This window comes from Oncorhynchus mykiss, chromosome 10 (assembly GCF_057628025.1).
Source record: "Oncorhynchus mykiss isolate SJ-2025 chromosome 10, ASM5762802v1, whole genome shotgun sequence".
Taxonomy (NCBI): domain Eukaryota; kingdom Metazoa; phylum Chordata; class Actinopteri; order Salmoniformes; family Salmonidae; genus Oncorhynchus; species Oncorhynchus mykiss.
The window spans coordinates 14,355,919-14,380,633 of NC_143031.1; the positions used below are offsets into that span (position 1 = coordinate 14,355,919).

General features: G+C 42.3%; 2 protein-coding genes and 1 long non-coding RNA gene across 8 annotated transcripts in view; 2 read left to right on the forward strand and 1 right to left on the reverse strand.

Annotated features, from left to right (window-relative positions):
* LOC110533375 (long-chain-fatty-acid--CoA ligase 6) overlaps positions 1-10,873 on the forward strand; it is a 95,627-nt gene extending 84,754 nt beyond the window's left edge. For both annotated transcript variants that reach the window (XM_021617510.3, XM_021617509.3), the window contains exons 14-21: positions 452-547; positions 780-852; positions 3,415-3,503; positions 3,677-3,793; positions 3,975-4,118; positions 8,765-8,866; positions 9,205-9,276; positions 9,431-10,873. In XM_021617510.3, coding sequence (XP_021473185.2) covers positions 452-547; positions 780-852; positions 3,415-3,503; positions 3,677-3,793; positions 3,975-4,118; positions 8,765-8,866; positions 9,205-9,276; positions 9,431-9,571 — 834 coding nt within the window. In that variant the 3' untranslated portion in view covers positions 9,572-10,873. The remainder of the gene's footprint in view (positions 1-451; positions 548-779; positions 853-3,414; positions 3,504-3,676; positions 3,794-3,974; positions 4,119-8,764; positions 8,867-9,204; positions 9,277-9,430) is intronic.
* Positions 10,874-12,355: 1,482 nt separating this feature from the next.
* LOC149979940 (uncharacterized) lies at positions 12,356-17,956 on the reverse strand. The gene is made up of 2 exons (XR_016483576.1): positions 17,829-17,956; positions 12,356-14,749 (listed from the first exon to the last, which is right to left on the reverse strand). It is a non-coding gene; the product is annotated as an uncharacterized LOC149979940 (long non-coding RNA).
* Positions 17,482-24,533, forward strand: LOC118936695 (uncharacterized). 5 transcript variants are annotated; one of them, XM_036989729.1, is made up of 14 exons: positions 17,482-17,587; positions 17,913-18,051; positions 18,460-18,550; positions 18,749-18,803; positions 18,885-18,921; positions 19,056-19,181; positions 19,298-19,423; positions 19,706-19,745; positions 19,853-19,887; positions 20,024-20,112; positions 20,241-20,537; positions 20,653-20,714; positions 24,151-24,266; positions 24,377-24,533. In XM_036989729.1, exons 1-13 carry the CDS (start codon positions 17,567-17,569, stop codon positions 24,161-24,163), a joined length of 1,131 nt encoding a protein of 376 aa, XP_036845624.1. In that variant the 5' UTR covers positions 17,482-17,566; the 3' UTR covers positions 24,164-24,266; positions 24,377-24,533. The 5 variants fall into 5 exon arrangements, with proteins under 5 accessions (XP_036845624.1, XP_090042009.1, XP_090042010.1 ...); XM_090185883.1 differs by lacking the exons at positions 20,241-20,537; positions 20,653-20,714; XM_090185884.1 differs by lacking the exons at positions 20,024-20,112; positions 20,241-20,537.
* The last annotated feature ends 182 nt before the right edge of the window (positions 24,534-24,715 follow it).

Below are 24,715 nucleotides of genomic sequence, written 5' to 3' on the forward strand. Positions count from 1 at the left end.
TTTTTACTTAAAAATCACACTGTTGGTTATGTAAGCATTTCACTGTAAGGTCTACTACACCTGTTGTATGTAAGCATTTCACTGTAAGGTCTACTACACCTGTTGTATTCAGCATTTCACTGTAAGGTCTACTACACCTGTTGTATTCAGCATTTCACTGTAAGGTCTACTACACCTGTTGTATTCAGCATTTCACTGTAAGGTCTACTACACCTGTTGTATTCAGCATTTCACTGTAAGGTCTACTACACCTGTTGTATTCGGTGCACGTGACAAATAAACTTTGATTTGATTTGCTGTGTGTGTACAGGCAATAAAATGGGAATATGCACTGTGATCCGTGGAAGTGTTGCTAGGCAGGCAGGATGCACTGTATTTCAACAACACAGACTGCATTCCTGGTGTGTTGTGGGAGTTTGGGTTGTGTAATAGTATTGTGTTCTGTTGGCAGGCCAGCCTGGGTGGGAGGTTACGCATGATTGTAACTGGAGCTGCGCCGGCCTCCCCCACTGTACTGGGGTTTCTCAGGGCTGCACTGGGTTGTCAGGTAAGTGATGCACATGTGAATGCGCGCACACAAACACACACACACACACATGCGTGGATAAACACACACATGCAGCTGCATGCATAAGCATACACATGCACACACACACGTGTTGACAAACACACAAACGCATGAAGCCACAAGCACACATGGACACGAGGTCACACAGACAAACCATCAGACTGATCATATCACATCCTGCTAACATCCTGTCTGTCCTGGCTGTCTGTAGGTGTATGAGGCGTATGGCCAGACAGAGTGTACTGCTGGTTGTACTTTCACCACTCCTGGAGACTGGACCTCAGGTGAACTTATCTCTCCTCGCCCCTCTCCTCAACGCTCTTCCCTTCTCCTCTCTCTCCCACTCCTTTCTTCTCATCTCCTCTCTTCTCCTCTCTTCTTCTCTCTTCTCCTCTCTTCTCTTCTTCTTTCTTCTCCTCTTTTACTTGTCTCCTCTTCTACTCCACTTCAACCGGTCAACAGCTGTTCCACTCCCAGTACACCCAAGTGGTGCACTATCCATAGGGAGCCATTTGGGACCCACCCCTACATTAGGCCAGGGAGCAAGAGTACCTTTATGACATCAGAGTACAGTCGGCTCTAGCCCATGCCTGTTTAAAAACATTATACTTCACCACTGGGGTGAAAGTCTAAGAGGTTTTACAACGGTGGAAACACAAGCCCACAGAGATAACACGCTGTGTATTGGGGACACATTATAGTGTGACTGAGTATAGCTGCTGCTGACTGATGCCAACATCAACAAGGCCCTCCATGTCCTGAGGAGATGGGGTTATGAGTCAGTGTCACTTGCTTTCAGCGGAAGGATAATATTTTACTGTGAACACTACAGCTGAAGCGAACTCTTTCCTCCGCCGCACGTACGTGCTTTCAGCTTCAGACTCAAACAAACAAACACAAGCTTTGAGGTTCTCACTGTTTTTTAGCTCTGTGGCTTCTGGCTGGCTGCACGTTGCAGGGCCATAACCATTTCCCCTCTGTAATGTGTGAGAATAGGGGCAACTAGTCGGGAGGCTTAATTTTAGTTGGGTCAACAACCTTTGGATCACAGCCAGTATTTACCCACGTACTCTGCTGTGCTACAAAACACTGGCAGTTGCAGTATTTCAACCCAAGCATGTAACAGACACTTTATTGTCTCGGTGAAACAGCCATGGCCAAAGGTTACACAGGAAATATATTAAGCTGCAGTACATTTGAATGGATGCTAGAGCAGCTCTAACACCTGACCCACCCATCAGCCCACTGAATGTCCCAAATGGCACCCTATTTCCTATATAGTGCACTACTTTTGACCAGAGCACTATGGGAATAGGGTCCCCTATGGGTCCTGGTCAAAAGCTGTGCACTATATAAGGAATAAGGTGTGATTTGGAATGCAGCCATAATCTCCTGTCTTCCTGGAAATGTCATTACTTATTACATATTATTTCATGATGCAGACTTTGCCAGGTCTAGCATAAATTTCCAGCCCAAGGACCACTCAAAACCCACCCACAAGGCCTGAATACTAGGCCAAAATGTTGTTGTTTTTTTCAGCAAGAGAGGAGTTGTTAAATAGGTGTCTCCATAATGACAATCTAGATACAACTGGTAAAAAAGGCAAATTGACTGAGAACACATTCTCATTTACAGCAACGACCTGGGGAATAGTTACAGGGGAGAGGAGGGGGAATGAATGACCCAATTGGAAGCTGGGGATGATTAGGTGGTTATGATAGTATGAGTGTCAGATTGGGAATTTAGCCAGAACACCAGGGTTATCACCCCTACTCTTACGAGTAGTGCCATAGTATCTTTAGTGACCACAGAAAGTCAGGAAACCAATTTAACGTCCCATCTGAAAAACAGCACCCTACACAGGGCAATGTTCCCAATAAAATATATTTTTTGGTGTTTGTAAGCTACTCTGGACTTCTATAGGCCCTGCGCATTATACTCTTCGACACTATAAAAACTATTTGGAACTAGCTAGTGCTGTTATTCGTTTGTTGTCCTCACATGACTTGTCATGAAGTGCTGCTTTCCTCTCACTTGTGACTCAGCTGCCTGCTGCAGCGCTCTCTCAACACACGGCCCTCCCCATCCCTCGATCCCTCCCTCCCTACCACTCTCTCAGCAGCCTGCCTTACTACCTGATTATCAATAGCAGCAGGTCACAGTGAAATAAATAGATTAAGAAAATACACAAAAAATAGAAATACCATGGCAGCGGCAGTGCTACTTAGAAGTAGCGCAAAAACCTGCAACCCGCAACCATGGACATGGCAACCCTGATCAGTACACTCTCTTAATAAGGCCCTGTGCTCTTACAGTTCCTGGGCAGTGGGGCAGCCTGCTGTTGGTTTGGAATCAGACACAACTGAATGTGTGGATGACATGCAGGGATCTCAGTGGGGAATAACAATTTCAGATCTTCACACACGCTAGAATTGGGCTTTGGCTTTGTGCCTTGCAATGTTTTTAAGTTTAGCAAGTATGGAGAAAGGTATGACTTCTCTAACTATTGTGCAGGCCTGATTGTCAAACAATATACATTTTTTGCGTATTTCCACTAAAATATGCACATTTGAGTTGTAAAGGTAATATAGTCATGATTAAGGAACATTTGTATTGCGTCAAATTAAAATATTATTCAACTGCTCCCCCTACTGGTTTGATTCTATATTTCAGTATTTTCAGCTTCACATTGGAGTTTTGGCCTGACTGTATAAATGTATACTTTTTGGTGGCAGCCAATTTACTATCTAATGACTTCAATCCACCAAATGAAGATGTGAATCCACAGCTGTCTGTACACTAGATTTGTTTCTCATACTTCTCCATGGTTTGATGGCTAACACTAGGTCATGTGGGGGCACCATTGCCATGTAACCTCATCAAGCTGGTGGATGTGGCTGAGAAGAACTACTTTGCACGCAAGGGAGAAGGAGAGGTGAGTTCAATAAAGCATCAAGGACATTTTAGGGTAATCCCTATTTGAACATGGTCCCAGACAGTTGATCACTGAGGCTATGTAAGCATTAGTCGATGTGATAGTTGGGTGCTGAACACATTCTCTTTAATTCTCACTCTGTGGCTGTCTCCCTCTCTCTGATCATCCATTAGGTGTGTGTGAAAGGACCCAATGTTTTCAAGGGCTACCTCAAAGACCCTGAGAGGACTGCTGAAACCCTGGACACAGACGGTTGGCTCCACACCGGAGACATAGGGAGATGGTTACCTGTACGTACACATGCTTGTTTATGACCCTTCCCTTGAAAATACATTTCCTCAAACATCTATTTGCCTTCCTTGTGTTATATACCCTCAATACTAGGGCCAAATCCTAACTTGACATTCACAACTATTTCAATTAAAATGTAAGGTATGGGTCTATTTTTGATGTCTGCCCTCCGCTCCTCAGAACGGTACACTGAAGATCATTGACAGGAAGAAGCACATCTTTAAGCTGGCCCAGGGAGAGTACATCTCCCCTGAGAAGATAGAGAACATTTACATCCGCTGTGAGCCTGTGACCCAGCTCTACGTCCATGGTGACAGCCTACAGGTGATCTCCCTAACCACTTGGTTGTTATCACATGACAGCCGATGGTAAGAGTTGTTTGGCCATTATCATTAAAGTTGGGCAGAACCACTGGAACACAGCTAGACATTAGCCCTATAAAAATCTGTCAGTTTAGGCTAGAAATCATTTCTTTCATCAATTCACTGCGTACGCACTTCCGCATCTGCGATGAAAGGTGGCAAGCGATGTTTGTCAGACCGTGAGGCATCCCGAAAATTAGTCTTCTCACAAAATTGGATAACACTTTACTTGACACCCAGTGTCATAACACATTATGATACAGTCATAACCATGTCATAATATGTCATAACAGCTGACATAACTTGTCATAAGTCATAATATGGTCTATATTACATTATTTTATCACTGGTTATGACACCTACAAAAGAGTGTCAAAACCCACAAAACATGCACCTCTGTTGCTTATGACTAGGATGAATGCAGGAGCAGATTTCAGGTACAAGAAACCCTCTTTTTGACTGATATAAGGTCATGTACATGATAGGCCTATCTGGCTTACATGATTATGATGGTCATAATGCATCTTGGCAGTGTCATAAATCACATGAGCGAAGTTCACTGAACCTCCTTGACTAAAATTACAATTGATAGCCTTTGAGTTAGAGTATGATCATTAAAAAAACATGACACTGATACTGAGGTTAATTGGTAAGCTGTAACAGACTATGAGGTCATAAAATGTAGGTATCATAACAGGTGTTATGTAGGTGTCATAATCAGCCATGAAATAACACAATATATGTCACAATAAGTGTAAATATGGGTCATGACAGTGTTATGGCAAGTTATGTCAGCTGTTATGACATGGTTATGACCGTGTCATAACGTCTTATGACGCTGGGTTTAAAGTAAAGTGTTACCCAAAATGGTCTGTAGTGTCTGAATGGTTTGACCATTATTACCCCTCTATGGAAAGACGAGACTCTCCCGAACACAACAGTGTTTTCCGTTTTGCTCTACGACCCCCACGAGCGTCTTGGGACTAGTGTGAAGTCAGTACAACCGATCTGCTAACTTCTGTCTGTAGCATCAAAACAGTTTGGACAACACACTAATATGACCCCTCTGTTGAAAGGTGAGACTCTCACAAACACAAATATGTTGTTTTGCTCTAGGATGCCCACAGGCCACACAAGACCCGTCTGAAGGTCCCCCGTACCAGTTGAAAAAATTAAATGGAAGTATACTGAACAAAATTATTAACGCAACATTTAAAGTGTTGGTCCCATGTTTTATGAGCTGAAATAAAAAATCCCAGAAATTGTCCTTATGCAAATGTATTTCTCAAAAATGTTGTGCACAGATTTGTTTACATCCCTGTTAGTGAGCATTTCTCCTTTGCCAAGATAATCCATTACAACTGACAGGTGTGACATATGAAGAAGCTGATTAAACAGCATGATTATTACACAGGTGCACCTTGTGCTGGGGACAATAAAAGGCAACTGTAAAATGTGCAGTTTTGTTAGACAACACAATGCCAAAGATGTCTCAAGTTTTGAGGGAGTGTGCAATTGGCATGCTGACTGCAGGAATTTCCACCAGAGATGTAACCAGAGAATTGATTGTTAATTTCTCTACCTTAAGCCGCCTCCAATTTTGCGTTAGATAATTTAGCAGTTCATCCAACCAGCCTCACAACCGCAGACCACCTGTATAGCGTTGTGTGGACGAGCGGTTTGCTGATGTCAACATTGTGAACAGAGTGCCCAATGATGGCGGTGGGGTTATGGTATGGGCAGGCATAAGCTACGGACAACGAACACAATTGCATTTATCGATGGCAATTTGAATGCACAGAGATACCATGACAAGATCCTGAGGCCCATTGTAATGCCATTCATCCACCACCATCACCTCATGTTTCAGCATGATAATGTTGCAAGGATCTGTACACAATTCCTGGATGCTGAAAATGTCCCAGTTCTTCCATGGCCTGCATACTCACCAGATACAATGGGGAGAACAAGTATTTGATACACTGCCGATTTTGCAGGTTTTTTAAGTAATTATTTAGCATTTTATTGCATTACATAAGTATTTGATACATCAGAAAAGCAGAACTTAATATTTGGTACAGAAACCTTTGTTTGCAATTACAGAGATCATACGTTTCCTGTAGTTCTTAACCAGGTTTGCACACACTGCAGCAGGGATTTTGGCCCACTCCTCCATACAGACCTGCTCCAGATCCTTCAGGTTTCGGGGCTGTCGCTGGGCAATACGGACTTTCAGCTCCCTCCAAAGATTTTCTATTGGGTTCAGGTCTGGAGACTGGCTAGGCCACTCCAGGACCTTGAGATACTTCTTACGGAGCCACTCCTTAGTTGCCCTGGCTGTGTGTTTCGGGTCGTTGTCATGCTGGAAGACCCAGCCACAACCCATCTTCAATGCTCTTACTGAGGGATGGAGGTTGTTGGTCAAGATCTCGCAATACATGGCCCCATCCATCCTCCCCTCAATACGGTGCAGTCATCCTGTCCCCTTTGCAGAAAAGCATCCCCAACCTTCTCCCATTCCTCTTCTGGATCATCCAGATGGTCATTGGCAAACTTCAGACGGGCCTGGACATGCGCTGGCTTGAGCAGGGGGACCTTGCGTGCGCTGCAGGATTTTAATCCATGACGGCGTAATGTGTTACTAATGGTTTTCTTTGAGACTGTGGTCCCAGCTCTCTTCAGGTCATTGACCAGATCCTGCCGTGTAGTTCTGGGCTGATCCCTCACCTTCCTCATGATCACTGATGCCCCACTAGGTGAGATCTTGCATGGAGCCCCAGACCGAGGGTGATTGACCGTCATCTTGAGCTTCTTCCATTTTCTAATAATTGCGCCAAACAGTTGTTGCCTTCTCACCAAGCTGCTTGCCTATTGTCCTGTAGCCCATCCCAGCCTTGTGCAGGTCTACAATTTTATCCCTGATGTCCTACACAGCTCTCTGGTCTTGGCCATTGTGGAGAGGTTGGAGTCTGTTTGATGGAGTGTGTGGACAGGTGTCTTTTATACAGGTAATGAGTTCAAACAGGTGCAGTTAATACAGGTAATGAGTAGAGAACAGGAGGGCTTCTTAAAGAAAAACTAACAGGTCTGTGAGAGCCGGAATTCTTACTGGTTGGTAGGTGATCAAATACTTATGTCATGCAATAAAATGCAAATGAATTACTTAAAAATTATACAATGTGATTTTCTGGATTTTTGTTTTAGATTCCGTCTCTCACAGTTGAAGTGTACCTATGATAAAAAGTACAGACCTCTACGTGCTTTGTAAGTAGGAAAACCTGCAAAATCGGCAGTGTATCAAATACTTGTTCTCCCCACTGTATGTCACCCGTTGAGCATGTTTGGGATGCTCTGGATCAACGTGTACGACAGCGTGTTCCAGATCCCGGCAATATCCAGAAACTTCAACCAGCCATTGAAGAGGAGACGGACAACATTCCACAGGCCACAATCAACAGCTTGAACAACTCTATGCAAAGGAGATCTGTGGCGCTGCATAAGGCCCATTTTTTTAAAAGGTATCTGTGACCAACAGATGCATATCTGTATTCCCAGTCATGTGACATTAGGGACTAATGAATTTAATTCAATTGACTGTTGCTCAGTAAAATCTGTGAAGTTGTTGCATGTTGCGTTTAGATTTTTGTTCAATGCACATATAGGGACAATTTATTCCAAAAATAAGGGGTTAAATACATGTAAAAAAAATACATATAAACCTTTTCTCTTTCTTAAATCTCTCAGATATAGGACACTTCAGAACAAATTTCCTGTAGTGTTCCATGTAGTGAATCTGTTAATCAATGTGTTTATATGGACTAATAACAGTCAGGCCAACATTTTTTTTTCATCAAATAATTTTTGTAGATATTTTTTCATACTTCAACGGCTCTTAAAATTTAAAATCAAATAGCTAAATGATCCTTGGTATGACCTTGTTAAACAATTCCATATAGCTTAGTCGAACCCCCCCCTCTCCCCCGGCTTAGACTGTAATGGGTTAAAACCACAGTTTATGCTGGATACTGTTTATGTACAGATATTTTCATAGATAGTGTTAGGTGCCTCCTAAGAAGAGGTAGATGCAGGAGTCAGGAGCAGGAGAGCAAGGAATTCCAGTTTGCACAGTCCCAACCCACCAACAACAGGCGGGGAAAATCATGAAACACACAGAGGAGAAATCTCTACTCCTAAATATAGTACCCACAGTACAACGACTGAGAGGAAAAAAACCCTGTGGCGCAAACACGCACCCCTAACAGCGCTAACAAGCACAATCAATCCCACACAAAGACTAACAGGCAGCGGAGCTTAATAAACCCACCGAAATTAACTAATAGGACACAGGTGATAACAATAACAGACAGACACAAACGAAAAGGAAAAATGGATCGGTGGCAGGTGGCAGGTAGTAGGCCGGCGACGACGACGACTGCCGAGCACCGACCGAACAGGGAGGGGAGACACCTTCGGTGGAAGTCGTGACGGATAGACACATACTTACTTACCTACTTAGGCCTAGAGAGAGAGAGAAAGAGAGAGAGAAAAATACAGAGAACATTTGATTATTTCTCATTTCTAACGGTTACTTGTGTGTTTCTCTTCTAGTCCTGTCTGGTTGCCATAGTTGTTCCTGACCCAGAGACAATGCCTGCATGGGCCCTGAAGAAAGGCATGGAGGGGAGCTATCGGGACCTCTGTAAAAATACTGTATGTGATTTCAATCCCATCTTTACATTCAATGGTGTTTTCATTCTGTTTGTTGCCATGATGAAGGAGAGGCTTGAAATAATCAACTATGTGCATAGATGTGAATAGATTGACGTAATCAAAAGAAAGGATTCCTGTTGCACAACATTCATGTCTAGGTACTGCGCTTTTAGAGAAAGATCCTCAGATCCTCAGACCCTGAGTAAACTGATTGAAGAGAAGGAAAGGGCACCTTGTTGAACCCTTTGAGTTGTTGAATAGATCGACATAACACAACACATGGTATTGTCTTAGAGTCATGGTATGGTGTCTTGTCTTGTGTGTGTGTGTATGTAAAGGTCCTGAAGAAAGCCATCATGGAAGACTTGCAGAGACTGGGCAAGGCCAGTGGCCTCCACTCGTTTGAGCAGGTGTGTGTGTGTCAATTGTAAGGTGTTCATTGGTGAGGGCAAATGACAACTCTCTGAAAGTGAATACCTAGACGATGATGACAAATAGCTGATATGCACACGTGACCTGGCAAAGGATCCTGTCTACATTCTAATGTATTCTGTCTGTCCCAAGGTGAAAAACATCCACATCCACAACGAGCAGTTCTCCATACAGAATGGCCTGTTGACTCCCACACTAAAAGCGAAGAGACCCGAGCTGAGGGAGTTTTTCAAGGAGAAGATCGAAGACCTGTACGAAAACATCTCCATGTGAAACACTACCACCGAATAAACGTTTCTCAGTAACATCAGTCCTCATTTAACATTTGTCATTCACTCCCCTTCACCCCCATCCAACCACAAAACAGACTCAAACCAACCAAACAAGTTACTGACCGTGGGTCAGGAAGGAAGTATCAACTTAGCTCTTTGGACCCCCACTGACCAAGTTCTGTTTGCTACTCCAGGGAAGCCTAGCAGTGTGTTGGGCCAGTAACCGAAAGGTTGCTGGTTTGAATACCTGAGCCGACAAGGTGAAAAATCTGTTGATGTGCCCTTGAGCAAGGCACTTAACCCTAATTTACTCCAGGGGCGCCGTACTACTATGGCTGACCCTGTGAAACAACACATTTCACCTACAGTACTCGGTATATGTGACAATACATCTGTATTATTTTTTTTCAATGTAGAGCTAAAACCAAATCAGCCTCATCTCTTATCTTGAAACGCCAGCAACAGACAGTCAACATAGCCTGCATGCTCCTCTTTCTTTTGTAGGCCTATCAAAACATTACAAAAAAATGATGCAATCTTTAAGTTTTTCTCCATGTTGTGCTCAGAGAATTTGCCTGGTAAGAACATACCGACCTCAAATAAGGGCATAGCATGCAGTGTGCCCTGCATTGCTGGGACCGTTGTTACAGGAGACTTCAAAATGAGTTCTGGGCTCTTAAGGCAGTCAACAGGGGTGCAAAAACATTTTGTCTGTTGCAAAACCTTTTCCAATAAAAACAGCTTAATCAAAACGTAAAACATTTTTTCAACAAAAACTAGAGTTTTATTGGACAAATTCAGGTAGGCCCCTCCCCGTTCCAATTGTTCTGTTTGCTTCCATTTGGTTCCTAGAGTAAATAGTAAACGCTTTCCATGCAAGGCAAAACGTTTTGCAACAGAATCCGACTAATGAATACACCCCTGGTATACCAACACCGTCAACCGTCATACTGCAAGGCTTTTTCATGTAGTCGAGATCGACAAGCTCCACTCATTGACGGAGGTTAAAACAAAATGGACTGTGAAAATGTGGGTTTATGTAGTACAAATGTATAGGCTTTTGAGTTAATTTCAGTCCCAAAATATTACTATGTGGATGTACATATTAAGAACAACTAGACATAAGCATATTTAAGCAGTGGTTTGAATGGATTTTTTGGGTGTAGTGAGATGAATTGTAACTTTATTTAATCTGTTGTCAAATGGAATCAGCACCATATCCTTGTATTGAATGAGTGCAGCAACAGGGATTAGGGGTGGGGTTGGGATGGGGCAGAGAACAATAAAATACATTCTGGAATGATTTTCATTTATTATTTATTTATTCTTTTCCATGTCAAGCGATGCTTAAACAAACTAAAACAGAATTACCTTTGCATTGCAACATTTGGCTGGGCGATATAGACAGAAAGTGTTAAAGGCCCAGTGGAAACACAAATGTGATTTCCTGTGTTATATATATATATATATATATATATATATATATATATATATATATATATATATATATATATATTTCCACCCTGAGGTTGGAATAATACTGTGAAATTGTGAAAATTATGATAATACAATAATTTTTATTGTAAGAGCTGTACGAAAGAAACGTTTGAAATTTGTTCCTGTTTTGGTGTCAGGGAATTTTGGCCTACCATGGTGACATCACCATGCAGTAAATGAGTTAATAAACCAATAAGAAAGAGAGTTCCAAACCTCTCTGCCAATAGCTGCACATTCAGTTTTACCCTCGCCACTCAAACCTGCCCTAGACAGTCCTAGAAAAATGATTGCTTGATAAATGGTTATTTTCTAAGAATGTATTATTATTTAAAAAATATACCACTTTATAAAAAAATAAAAATCACAGTATGGTACTTAATTATTACCCTGAAAGGATCTGATATTGAGATCTGCATTGGACCTTTAAAGGGATCCTGCGAGATTCGGGCCTTTTGTTCTACTTACCCAGAGTCTGATGAACTCATGGCTACCATTTTTATGTCTTTGTACCCATACCCGTATGTCTCTGTACCCGTATGTCTCTGTACCCGTACCCGTATGTCTCTGTACCCGTATGTCTCTGTACCCATACCCGTATGTCTCTGTACCCGTATGTCTCTGTACCCATACCCGTATGTCTCTGTACCCGTATGTCTCTGTACCCGTACCCGTATGTCTCTGTACCCGTATGTTTCTGTACCCGTACCCGTATGTCTCTGTAGCCGTATGTCTCTGTACCCGTATCCGTATGTCTCTGTACCCGTACCCGTATGTCTCTGTACCCGTATGTTTCTGTACCTGTACCCGTATGTCTCTGTACCCGTATGTCTCTGTACCCGTATCCGTATGTCTCTGTACCCGTATGTCTCTGTACCCGTACGTCTCTATACTCGTATGTCTCTGTACCCGTACCCGTATGTCTCTGTACCCGTACCCGTATGTCTCTGTACCCGTATGTCTCTGTACCCGTATGTCTCTGTACCCGTATGTCTCTGTACCCCTCTCTACCCATAGACTTCCAGTCATTGCGCTAATGCTAAAACTAGAGCTAACTTACTTTATACTGCACAGAGACATAACAATTCTATCCACGGGTTTATGGACTCTGGGTAAGTAGAACAAGGGCAATATAATAGCAATGATCACGGTAGTGATATAGGGTGATCAAATCAAAGTCTTTTGGTCACGTACGCAGTTTAGCAGGTGCAGTGAAATGCTTATGTTCTAGTTCCTATCAATCAATGCAGTAAATGTCAAACAAGCACACAATAATACAAAGTAAAACAAATAATCACAAATGTAGTACATTAGTAGATATATAAATAGTATGCAAACATTGTTAAAGTGACCAGTGGTCATTTACTATGTACATAGGGCAGCAGTCCGTAAGGTGCAGGGTAAAGTATGCAACAGTTGGACACAGTCTCTATTGATATGTGTCTCCTGAGTTTTTGGAGTATAATGAGCTTGACACAGGTAAAGTGGCTGAGTGATTGGTTTACCTCTTCTGTAGGTTTACTTTGGCACATCAAAAGTCTACTTGGAGCTAGCATCCAAGTGCATGCTTCTTCTTATCAGCAGCCAACAACTACAATGTTGAGAGCTGAAGGTCTATAGGGCATATTTTCTTCCAAGTACCTCAGATGAAGTTTCATCATCATAGTTGATGTTTGATTTTAGTAGGGGAAAGGCTGCACTTACAGAGCCTCTGAAATATGTTTGTGAGCATCAGGACCTCAAATAGTATGTTACAGCTTACCAATTAACCTCAGTATCAGTGTCATGTTTTTAAAAATTATCCTATTCTAACTCGAAGGCTATCAATTGTAATTTTAGTGGAGGTTGTTCAATGAACTTAGCTCATCTGATTGTCTTTTAACTGAGGCCTGAAGACTAGCCCACAAAGTAAATGTCTACAGCAGGCTAACCCAGTCTTGTGACACACGTTGCGTTCCCCTGCTCAGACGTTGCATGCGTCAACCATCGACTGACAGATTGATATAACATATGATGTGGTTAGCTTATACTAAAATACCTATCCAGGCGTTGTAAGATCTGGCATGCTTCAGCAACGCCTGGGCAGAGGAAAACGCCCATAGACCACCAGGGCTCAAACCATAGCATTCATAACACTTTTTCAGACAAGACAGGGGCAGATTAATATAATACATTTGCAAAATTCAGCTCATTTTATTTGGTCAAAACAATATTTCCGGGCCTCCCGAGTAGCGGTTGGGCTCTACTTGGCTCATTGTGCTATAGTGACTCCCCTGTCGCCAGTTGAACGGTTTCCTCCGACACATTGGTGTGGCTGGCTTCCGGGTTAAGCTGACGGGTGTTAAGGAGAGCGGTTAGGCGGGTCATGTTTCGGAGAACACATGACTCCACCTTCGCCTCTCCAGAGTCCATTGCGGAGTTGCAGCGATGAGAGAAGTTCAAAATTGGGGAGAAAAAATACTAACAAAAAACTAAAACTAAAAGAATACTTGACTTATCTGATCTAAGGCCTTGGCTCCAATAAAAGGAGCATAGGCCATAGACAAATGTCCTCCTCCATCTCACTCGTTTCGGGGCAAGTTTTTCCAGGTCTCACCATGTTGAGGCTACTTTCAGTCATTTCTGCCTGGACAAATAAGCCTACACCTGTCACTGAAGATCAAACTGGAAAAATGTGTCACAATCATATCCCTCAAGTCTCTGCATAAATACAAACTGTTCAGACGATCACATGAATCCACTTCACAGATAAGATGTGATTGGCGTAGGCCTATATGGGGAGTGTACATTGGATCTGGAAGAACAGGCATGCTTGTACAGCACTATTGTAAATTCATTTATAGAATGAAAGGAATAAAAAAGAATTGCAAGTGAAACCACGGAACTGGTTAGGAATCAAAGAAGATTACATTCCAACTGATGATCAGATCACAAAGAATCCTGTAGTATGTTTATAAAATATGAATAATATGTTTTACAGTAAATCTAAATGATGGGTAGATAGGACAGGAATCAAACTGTACATGTTGGATATTTTAATATTCTGTGTTTTTCCTTCTTTGACTAATGACACTATTTTAGGTGAGTGGTCATGTCTCAAACCAGCTACAGGGTTACCTTACTCTATTTTTGTATTTCACGTTTATGGCCAGCAGGGAGCGCCAACATAATTAGGGGAACATCGCCACACATTTTTTTTTCCAGCTGAATCTCTGGAAAAGTTTTTTGGGGTACCAAGATGACGGGTAGGTTTATGCCCGAATTGTTGTTGGACTTGGAGGTGGAGAATGAGAATGAATTAACTGAAGTGGCAGGTGCTGTGAAAACCGTAGAGTTTCAGCCTTCCCCCGATGGTGATGAAGATGATTTTGGCCCAGTGGGAGAAAGATTTTTGGAGAGAATGGATTCTTGCCTTCTTGCTGATCCGTATGTGGTGTCACGATGGGTGGAAAAGAGGTTGGGGATTGTTAGGTTGTTGAAAGTGACTCAAAGTGGAATCGTGTAGATTTTTTAAAACGTTTATGCCCTCCGCACCACGCGACTGGAGGAAATAAGTGTGACCTGCTTTCCTCTCCAGAGCAGGGCGCCGTTGAAAGGAGTGATAACTGGAGTGGCATGAAGTGTTGAGGGTCAACTGAAGTTGAAGATTCCCAGTGTTTGTGACGCCATTTGGTGCGACTCAGACCTGTGGAGAGGTGGTGAAACAGAGAAGACAATGTGTGTACTACTGAGCTTTGATGCAGAGTCTTCACCAGTTAAAGTCCACTAACGTGTTTTAGGTGTCAAGCTTATGGCTTATGTAGCAGTAGTGTGTAGGAGGGAGATTCCTGGATGTAAGGAGTGTGCAGGAGGACATGAGACAAAGGAATGTGTAGTATCGGTGGAAAAGGTTGTGTATTAACTGTAGTGGTACACATGGTGCTGGAGATCAGAGGGGTCTGGTGAACGGCTGGTTGAGGTTGCCAGGGTCAGAGTATGGCAGAACATGTGCTATTCTGAGGCAGTAAAGAGAGTATTAGAGGAAGATGGGTCCAGGGTGAGGGATCCTAAGAGGGTACCTGTGAGGAGGCCGAGGCCAATAGAGAGTGATAGGAATAACACATGCTTCAGTAAGGTTGTTTTTTTGGCATTCATGGCCATGGATGTCAGTTGTACCTCAGCAATGGAACTTATATCACAGAGGATGGATGTTGTGGTGTCAGCTGCAGAGAACTACTTGGGTGATTGTTTAGACTGTTTTGATCACGCGGACTGGGATATGTTCCAGGTAGCCTCTGAGAATAACATCGACGAATACACGGATATGGTGACTGAGTTCATCAGAAAGTGTATAGGAGAGGTTGTACACACTGTGACTATTAAAACCTACCCAAACCAGAAACCGTGGATAGATGGCAGCATTCATGGAAAACTGAAAGTGCGAACCATCACATTTAACCACGGCAAGGTGACTGGGAATGTGGCCGAATACAAACAGTGTAGTTATTCCCTCAGTAAGGAAAACAAATAGTTAAAACATCAGTATAGAGACAGTGGAGTCGCAATTCAACAGCTCAGACACAAGACATATGTGGCAGGGTCTACAGACAATCACGAATTACAAAGGGAAAACCAGCCACGTCACGCACACTGACGTCTTGCTCCTGGACAAGCTAAACACCTTCTTCGCCCACTTTGAGGATAATACAGTGTCACTGACGCAGCCCACTACCAAGGACTGTGGGCTCTCCTTCTCCATGGACGACGTAAGACATTTAAGCATGTTAACCCTCGCTAGGCTGCTGGCCCAGTCGGCATCACTAGCCGCGTCCTCAGAGCATGCACAAACCAGCTGGCTGGAGGGTTTACGGACATATTCAATCTCTCCCTATCCCAGTCTGCTGTCCCCACTTGCTTCAAGATGTCCACCATTGTTCCTGTACCCAAGAAAGCAAAGCTAACTGAACTAAATGACTATTGCCCTGTAACACTCACTTCTGTCATCATGAAGTGCTTTGAGAGGCTAGTTAAGGATCATATCACCTCCACCTTACCTGACACCCTAGGCCAACTTCAATTTGCTTACCGCCCCAGATCCACAGACGATGCAATCTCCATCGCTTTGCGCACTGCCCTATCACATCTGGATAAGAGGAATATCTATGTAAGAATGCTGAATGCAGACCCCTCCTGTACTCCCTGTTCACCCATGACTGCGTAGCCACGCACACCTCCAACTCAATCATCAAGTTTGCAGACGACACAACAGTAGTAGACCTGCTTACCAACAATGACGAGAGAGTGGTGCCAGGAAAATAATCTCTCACTCAAAATCAACAAAACAAAGGATCGGATCATGGACTTCAGGGAACAACAGAGGGAACACGCCCTTATCCACATCGACTGGACTGCAGTAGAGAAAGTGGATAGCTTCAAGTTCCTCTGCATAGACATCACTGACAATCTGAAATGGTCCAACCACACAGACAGTGTGATGAAGAAGGCGCAACAGCGCCTCTTCAACCTCAGGATGCTGAATAAATTTGCCTTGGCCCCTAAAACCCTGACAAACGTTTACAGATGCAAAATTGAGAGCATCCTGTCGGGCTGTATCACCGCCTGGTACAGCAACTGCACCGCCCGCAACCGCAGGGCTCTCCAGAGGGTGGTGCGGTCACCAGGGGCAAACTACCTGCCCTCCAGGACACCTACAGCACCCGTTTGTCACAGGAAGGCCAAAAAGATCAAGGACAACAACTACCCGAGCCACGGCTTGTTCACCCCGCTATCATCCAGAAGGCGAAGTCAGTACAGGTGCATCAAAGCTGAGACCGAGAGACTGAAAAACAGCTTCTATCTCATTGCCATCAGACTGTTAAAAAGCCATGACTAGTGGGCTTCCACCCAGTTACGCAACATTGTACCTTAGAGGCTGCTGCCCAATATACATAGACTTGGAATCACTGGCCACTTTAATAATGGAACACTAGTCACTTTAATAATGTTTACATACTACTTTAGTTATCTCATATGTATATACTATTCTACTGTATTTTAGTCAATGCCTCTCCGACATCGCTCAATCTAATTTTTATATATTTCTTGAATCCAATTATTTACTTTTAGATTTGTGTATATTGTTCTGAATTGTTAGATATTACTGCACTGTTGGAGCTAGGAACACAAGCATTTCGCTATACCCACAATAACATTTGCTAAATATGTGCATGTGACCAATACATTTTTTTTTATTTGGGTGAATGAGATTTTACTGCAGAAGAGTTACAAGATGTTTTGAATGATAGTGTCCCGTCCTCCAAGGCTGCTGGCCTGGAGTAGGAACAGATAGGACCAAATTAGTGGAATAGTGGTGAGTTTTTAATGGGTGCAATTTTTTCACAAAGTGTAATGAATTCATACTACAGAATAGTAGGCTGATATACAGCCAATACAGTAGGTGGCGCCATGCATCGATAATACTTGTTTGCGGACTGCGGTAATACACCAGAAGAAGCAGTTGCTGATGATCCAGAGGTCTACGAAGGTTTGTGAATGTTTAAAAATAAAACTAGCTATGGCCAATGACAACGTTTTAATAATGAAATTACTAATTGTTTGTTCAAACTATCTTTCTGATTCGTTGGTTTGCTGGCTTTATACTTTAATCTAACAAGTGAAACACCTGCCTGGCCAAAAAATTAACAAACGTTGGCTACCGTTAGCTAACTTAGCAGGCGTCATTATCCGGACACTCAAACACGTTCAAGTTGAAAGTTCATGCTCACCTTGACTTCATATTAAGTGGATGTAAATGCATCAATGAGCTTCGTACTCGTGTTTTGATTCAACTGTAACTTTTCTCTCCGAAGAATAATCGTGTTTTTGCTGGAATGGTTCGTTCAAAAGGTCGGAGTGACGACACCATCACAAGACGGGAAGGAATGCTCAGCAGCAGCTCCAGAAGGCAGAGTGGCGATACGCCTTTGAAGTCAGGTTTCACAAGAGGCAGTAAGAAATGGGATGCCTTTCAATGACAGTATGCGCTACTATGATTATACCTGTCCTGCAGGCCATCTCTCCCCAGATTTCTTCAAGTGGTATCTTCATACACTTAGATACATAGATAGATGGCTACATCTTATCGATGTATGTATATATCTATAAAGTATGAAATAAACAGTTTCTGACATCCAGCTACACACGGATGTACATGCAGCACAACTGGTGGACAAAAAAGTTCAACAAGCCCAGTAGTATACTCATACCCAAGCAGAGGTTTTACCTTGCAGAGGAAGTTAAGTCTTGTTCATAGCCAATCATTAGGTTTGACTACTATGGTTGCTGATCACTTGCCTGGCAGAAGCAAATTGGTCTGGATGCCAGGCAATCTGATCAAGTCTTTTGTTTAAATTTCAGAACTAAAGCGACTCTTCCCTAAACCTCTCTGCGCACGGCCAAAAGGCCATGTTCTGTCACCTATAAATGAGTCAACATGCACTGATCACAGGTGAGCTGCTTCATCTGTTAAACGATTTCTAACAATCAGATAAGGGTTGAGTCCCAAATGGTACCCTATTCCCCATTTAGAGAACTACGTTTGACCAGTGCCATGGGGTGCCATTTGGGATGCAGACAGGTAAGATTTGTAGCTAGCATTAACGTGACTGTTCATTCCTACTACATCCCATTATGTGTGCCTCAACAGATCTGTCTTGTCAACTGCTCCCTGGATGAACAGAATGCTGGAATCAAATGGAACTGTGAGTGAAAAGTCATTAAACAAGTTTGCATCAACTCCGATTCACTCGACTAACTTATCACTCTCCATTTTCTCTTTTCAGGAGAGCACAATACATTATAGCGCAGAAGACAGTTCAAGTTGAGTTAGGAACATGTTTGTTTTTGTCAGTTAATGGATAAACCCATGCTCACTTTGGTCCTTCATGTTTTGGATTGGTAATTGCAAATGGGTCAAAGTTTACTATTGAACGTAATATTTTTTCTATGTGCAGTTTCACAAGTGGGTGTTTCCTCCCTCCTGTTGGATTGTGATGAGACTGACTCTGCTGACATCTCCAGCGATACTAGCTCCAGCAGTCTGCCCTCACCTGAGCAGTTCCGCAGAGAGAAAGTCTATGGTGTGTGTGTTGGTCTAGGACTCAGCAGGCACTGTAAAAAGACCTGGCTGACGGCCCATGCCTTAAGAAGTTGAGTGACAGGGATTTTTCAATCCCATCTTTTTTTTGCGGTTTAGAAGAGATAGTGGCCTTCCCCAGTGAGGAGATGTTGGACCTGAATGTCAAGAACTCCACTCTCCTAGATGTCAGCCATGCTGAGGACATCCACATGCAGCAGCCTCCTAACCTGTCCTCCATCATTGGTAAGAGATACAGCACAATGCTGGACATACAGGATGTTACCCCAAATGGCACCGTATTGACTTTATAGACTACTGTTTTGACCCGCGCACCTAGTGCACCACTTTTGACCAGAGACCTATCTTGGGAAAATGGTGCCATTTGGGTCATAACCCAAGTTTTTGTCATTTTAATTATTATTATTTTAATTTTAAGGACCCTGAAACCTTGTCAACCTTGGAGAGGTTTAGTATTCCATGCTTCCTTATCTGCGCAAAATGTTTTTTTTTCTTTTTTCTTTGCAGACATTTCCCAAATGAATGATGGAAAAGATCAGGAAAAAAGGTCAATTTGATTGAATGGCTCGACTCTTTGTATACGATGTGAAATTGACTTTTTCATAGAATGAATAGTCATTTATATTCTAACAAAGAACCTTTATTTGTTCACAGCCGTTTAGCGCGACCCATTAAAAGTACATATTCAGGTATTTGCTTATAATATATTTTATCGTAATTTTTTTAAATAACTAATAGTAATTTGTTTATTTTTTGGAGAAAAAAAACGAACAAAAGCAGGAGAACGCATATAGAACTGATTATTTATTTTCCATGTATTTGTAGACAAGCTGTTCAATGCCTATGTGTCCGTTGAAAGCACCCCCCTAGCTGGAGGAGTAACTGTGCCCTCAGTCCCCAAGAAAACACAAAGGGTATGAAAACACTCACCTGTCTTGTATTTCTCAGATTCTATCTGAGCTACAAGTGGCATGTAAAGAAAAATTGTGGCTCATCTGCAAGTGTAAGAATGTCAGTTAGTAATGAAGTCCTCCTCTCACAGCCAGTGACGATTAGACCCAGGAAGATCAAATGCAGGAAGAGAGTAAAATTTAGTGACTCTGTTACCACTGAGAAGATGGTAGTGAACAATGTGGAGCCTGTCAGTGACCACATGATCAGTGAGAGGACCAGAGACACAGTAGACAACAGAGAAACTGCTGCCCCTGAAGTAGTCCCTCAAGTCCTGAAAAGACCCACACATCACTCACCAGAACTTGCCAAGTTCTTTGACTTTGCAGATGAGAAAGAAAGAGAGACCTTCTTTCAAAAGTTGAGGCAGAGGTACTCCTCCATTAGGGTAAGCATCCTCTCTGAATGGTCAGTCTTTGGATGATTGCAGATGCCATGTATCAGGAATTTGCTCTCATAGTATGTTGTTTGACTTACCATGTCCTGGTACTTTTCGTCACCAGAGTATATTCGCCAATGTTGGTGGGCTTTCGACAGATACATTTGAAGATGAGGGTAATGTTTGGTAAGCACAATTTCTACATAGGATGAAGTCCTGCAGATGTTAGTAAAATGGTTGGTTCCTAGGACAAAAATGTCTTGCAGACATGTCATTTTGGGGTATATTCAGAGGTGGAAACTTTCCATGGAAATATACGAATATTAATACCATTTAAATGTAGATGTTTTTTGCATTGGATATATTTACCATATCATATGGAGACAGAAACAAACCTTTTACCTTATCAAAAGTAGACATAATTGCAAATGATTAAATCCTTCCAATAGAACCCCCCCTGTTTTAGTTATGAATTGAACTTTAATGAAATAAGTTGACTCTTCACATGGGATGATTTCACTGAACAACAAAAGGGAATATTGAATGATCCCCAATGATCCATCACATCTCCCAAAAAAACGTTTTCAACATACATCTGTAAAATGAGTCTAGAAACTAAAGCTTTGGTTGTCTTCCTCTCAGGCTTCCATGTCTTCTCCCTGGACCTCCTCAATGTCCACCTCTTGAACATCAGACTTTGAGGCCTCATCTTCACTTTCACTTTCCAACCTTGTTGACGATGGCTCGTTGTCAGGCTCAAATTTGCCCGGGTGGCCACCAATCTTTCAACCCTTGTATTGGTCAGCCTGTTGCGTGCTTTGGTGTGTGTGTGTGTTCCCAAACAAGGACCAGTTGCGCTCTGAGACGGCTGATGTTGGTGGAATTTGGAGGATGATGGAGGCAACTGGGTAGAGATCCTGAGATCCACAAAGTCACTTCCAACAGGTGGCTGATGAGATATGTTGGCACAACTGCCATATTGTAACTCCATCCCAAAGCCCTTGCTTGGAAGTGTACTTTGCCAGACTGCCAAGAATCTTGTCCTCATCCAGGCCAAGGTGGCGAGACACAGTAGTGATGACACCATAGGCCTTGTTGAGCTCTGCACCAGACAGGATGCTCTTGTCAGCATACTTGGAGTCCAACATGTACGCTGCGGTGTGTATGGGCTTCAGGCTGAAGTCTTCACGCTTTTTGATGCATTTCAGAACGGTTTCCTCTGCTTGGAGCAACAGTGAAGTGGGAAGAGCAGTATGGATTTCTTCTCTTACATCTGCAAGCAGAGTCTGTACATCAGACAGGATGGCATTGTCTCCCTCAATCCATGCAATGGCTACTGCTATAGGTTTCATGAGTTTCAGGCTGCTTTCCACTCTTTCCCAAAATACATAATCCAGGAGGATCCTCTTAATGGGCATGTCCATATCGGCAGACTGTGATATGGTCATATTCTTGGAGAAACTCCTTCCCCTCCAGGAGACTGTCAAACATGATGACAACATCACCCCAACGGGTGTTGCTGGGCAGCTTCAATGTGGTGCTATTATTCTTCTCACTTTGCTTGGTGAGGTAGATTGCTGCTATAACTTGATGACCCTTCACATACCTAACCATTTCCTTGGCTCTATTGTAGAGTGTATCCATTGATTTCAGTGCCATGATGTCCTTGAGGAGCAGATTCAATGCATGAGCAGCACAGCCAATGGGTGTGATGTGAGGGTAGGACTCTTCCACTTTAGACCAAGCATCCTTCATGTTCTCATCATTGTCTGTCACCAGTGCAAATACCATCTGTGGTCCAAGGTCATTGATGACTGCCTTCAGCTCATCTGCAATGTAGAGACTGGTGTGACTGTTGTCCATTGTCTGTGCTCTTATAGAATAATGGTTGAGGGGTGGAGATGTAGTTAATTATTCCTTGCCCACTAACATTCAACCACCCATCAGAGATGATTGCAATAGTCTGCTTTCTCTATGATTTGCTTGACCTTCACCTGAACTCTGTTGAACTCTGCATCCAACAAATGAGTAGATAAAGCATGTTTGGTTGAAGGGGGTATTCTGGGCAAAGTACATTCAGAAATCTCTTCCAATACACATTGCCTGTGAGCATCAGAGGTGAACCAGTTGCATACACGGCTCAAGCAAGACATTCATCAGCATTTCTCTGACTCTGTTCCTCCATTGAGTCAAAAAAACTTCTGATTCCAGGAGGACCATGAGCTGTTGCTATCGATAAGGTGTCTGATTCATCATTTTCACCTCAAATAGAAGAGGGACTTTTGTCAGAGGTTGCTTGTTGTGAGAGCTGAGGGAACTTTATGCACTTGGCTAGATGATTCTGCATCTTTGTTGCATTCTTCACATATGATTTGGCACAGTATTTGCAAATGTACACAGCTTTTCCTTCTACATTAGCCGTAGTGAAATGTCTTCACACATCAGATAGTGCCTGTGGCATTTTCCTGTAAAGATTAGAAAAAATGTGTAAAATAAAAATAAATACAATTCCATGTACAGATAAATAGTTAAGCAGTTAGATTAAACAACTCCTTTGTAAGAAATGTTTTAAAATGCAACGTATGGAAACAGGTGAATTAACACTCCTCCGTTAGCAGGCTCAAGCAAGCTAAAACCCACATGGTAGCAAAAACTAACTAGCAGAAATTGTTAAACAAGTTAGAAATTATTTAAACAAGTTAGAAATTATTTAAACACTGTAGGCTACTATTTACTAGTTAACAAAAAATCATGTATGTCATATAAAATATATTCACCCCAGCCAGTATTGTAATCAAAACCAGAAAGCATGTAGTTCTTGGCTCAGACAGTGTAGTAGTGTGAGCTCAATAGCATCTCATTAGTGTGCAAGATCTTGAGAATCAGCTGTACATGTGATGGAAGAATGCACTGTGAATGCAGAGGGTTGCAATTCTATTGAATTGGGGATAGTTTAACCAAAATATGCCACAAGACGTAGAATTGCCTTGTGTATCCCACTAAAAAGGTTCACTTGTTATTAGCTAACTTTTTTTGAAGAATTTAAGCAAAATTCCCGGGCTTAACTTCCCATGGGAAATTTCTGACAGCCCTTTGCAGACCTAGTCATTACCCATGCCTCTCCTCTCGAGACCTTTCATTGCGTCCTCTCAAGTGTTTCCATAGGTAGGGCCAGGAGTTTTTCCTGACCAATGTGACCGGACCTGGGATGTATTCATTTAGCTAATTCTGTGACAAAACCTTTCTTAAATGGAAGCAAACTGAACAAAACGGGGAGGGACCTCCTTGAATAGAAACTCTCGCTTTGCTCCTGTGTGGCTAAGTTGGTATGGTGGGACCAGTACAGTAAAATGTTAATATAAAATGCTCTGTTTGCTTCCGTTTTCAAACAGTATACAGTTTCTGTAGGTAATCCGCCCCAGGAAAAGCTATTGGCTCTAGTTAGTAGCTGTAAATTGGGCTCGAGTTTTTTCCTACTCGGGAGAAATCCCTGCTGCCCTATCCATTAAATATTATACGGTTTTGTTTTTATGATTTATAGTAATGGTTGAGTTTGATTGATCTGCTGTTACTTTTTTTCATTTATATTGTTATTGAATATTGTGCTTTATTCACTCTGCAGTTCAAAGATATAAGTACCAAGTAGTTAAAGGGCAGAACCATCTGTGCAAAGTGTACCACTTCCAGTCCTCCAGGAAGTAAAGCTACCACAACTTGTAAAAGCTGTCATCAATACAGGTGAGAAAGCAAACAAACCACATTGTCTGAAGCTAACATTTTAACCTTATTTTACATGCCATTTTCTCTAAGCATTAATCTCACTACCCATTTTATTCATTCTCTTTTAGGACACTTCTGATCCCTAAAGGTTTTCACAGTCCATGGACAGACAGGTTGTTGTGGTTAAAAAAATATATTTAAAAAATGAAATTCTGTTGCTGTAATATATAATGTAGATAATGTAAATGTTTTATTTAATTAACATAATAAATTGATAAAATTACAGTTCTGCTGTATTTGAGCTTATTATTTGACTAAACATGTGAAATATATTTCAGGCATAGAATTGGATTGTGATGTATACAAATTATTTATAATGTTTTAGGTGTTGAATGTACATTTTTATTTGGTGTCTTGTGTTCGAACTTTCAGCCAAAACGTAAACATAGTGATTATTTTGACCACGT

What these genes read in the sequence shown, in the direction of transcription:
- LOC118936695 (XM_036989729.1), top strand. Translation starts at nt 17,567, where the DNA reads ATGATCCAGAGGTCTACGAAG. An exon ending in GTCAGGTTTCACAAGAGGCA is followed by an intron (nt 18,052 to 18,459) that starts GTAAGAAATGGG and finishes TTTAAATTTCAG; the next exon opens with AACTAAAGCGACTCTTCCCT. An exon ending in TCCCCAAGAAAACACAAAGG is followed by an intron (nt 20,113 to 20,240) that starts GTATGAAAACAC and finishes CTCCTCTCACAG; the next exon opens with CCAGTGACGATTAGACCCAG.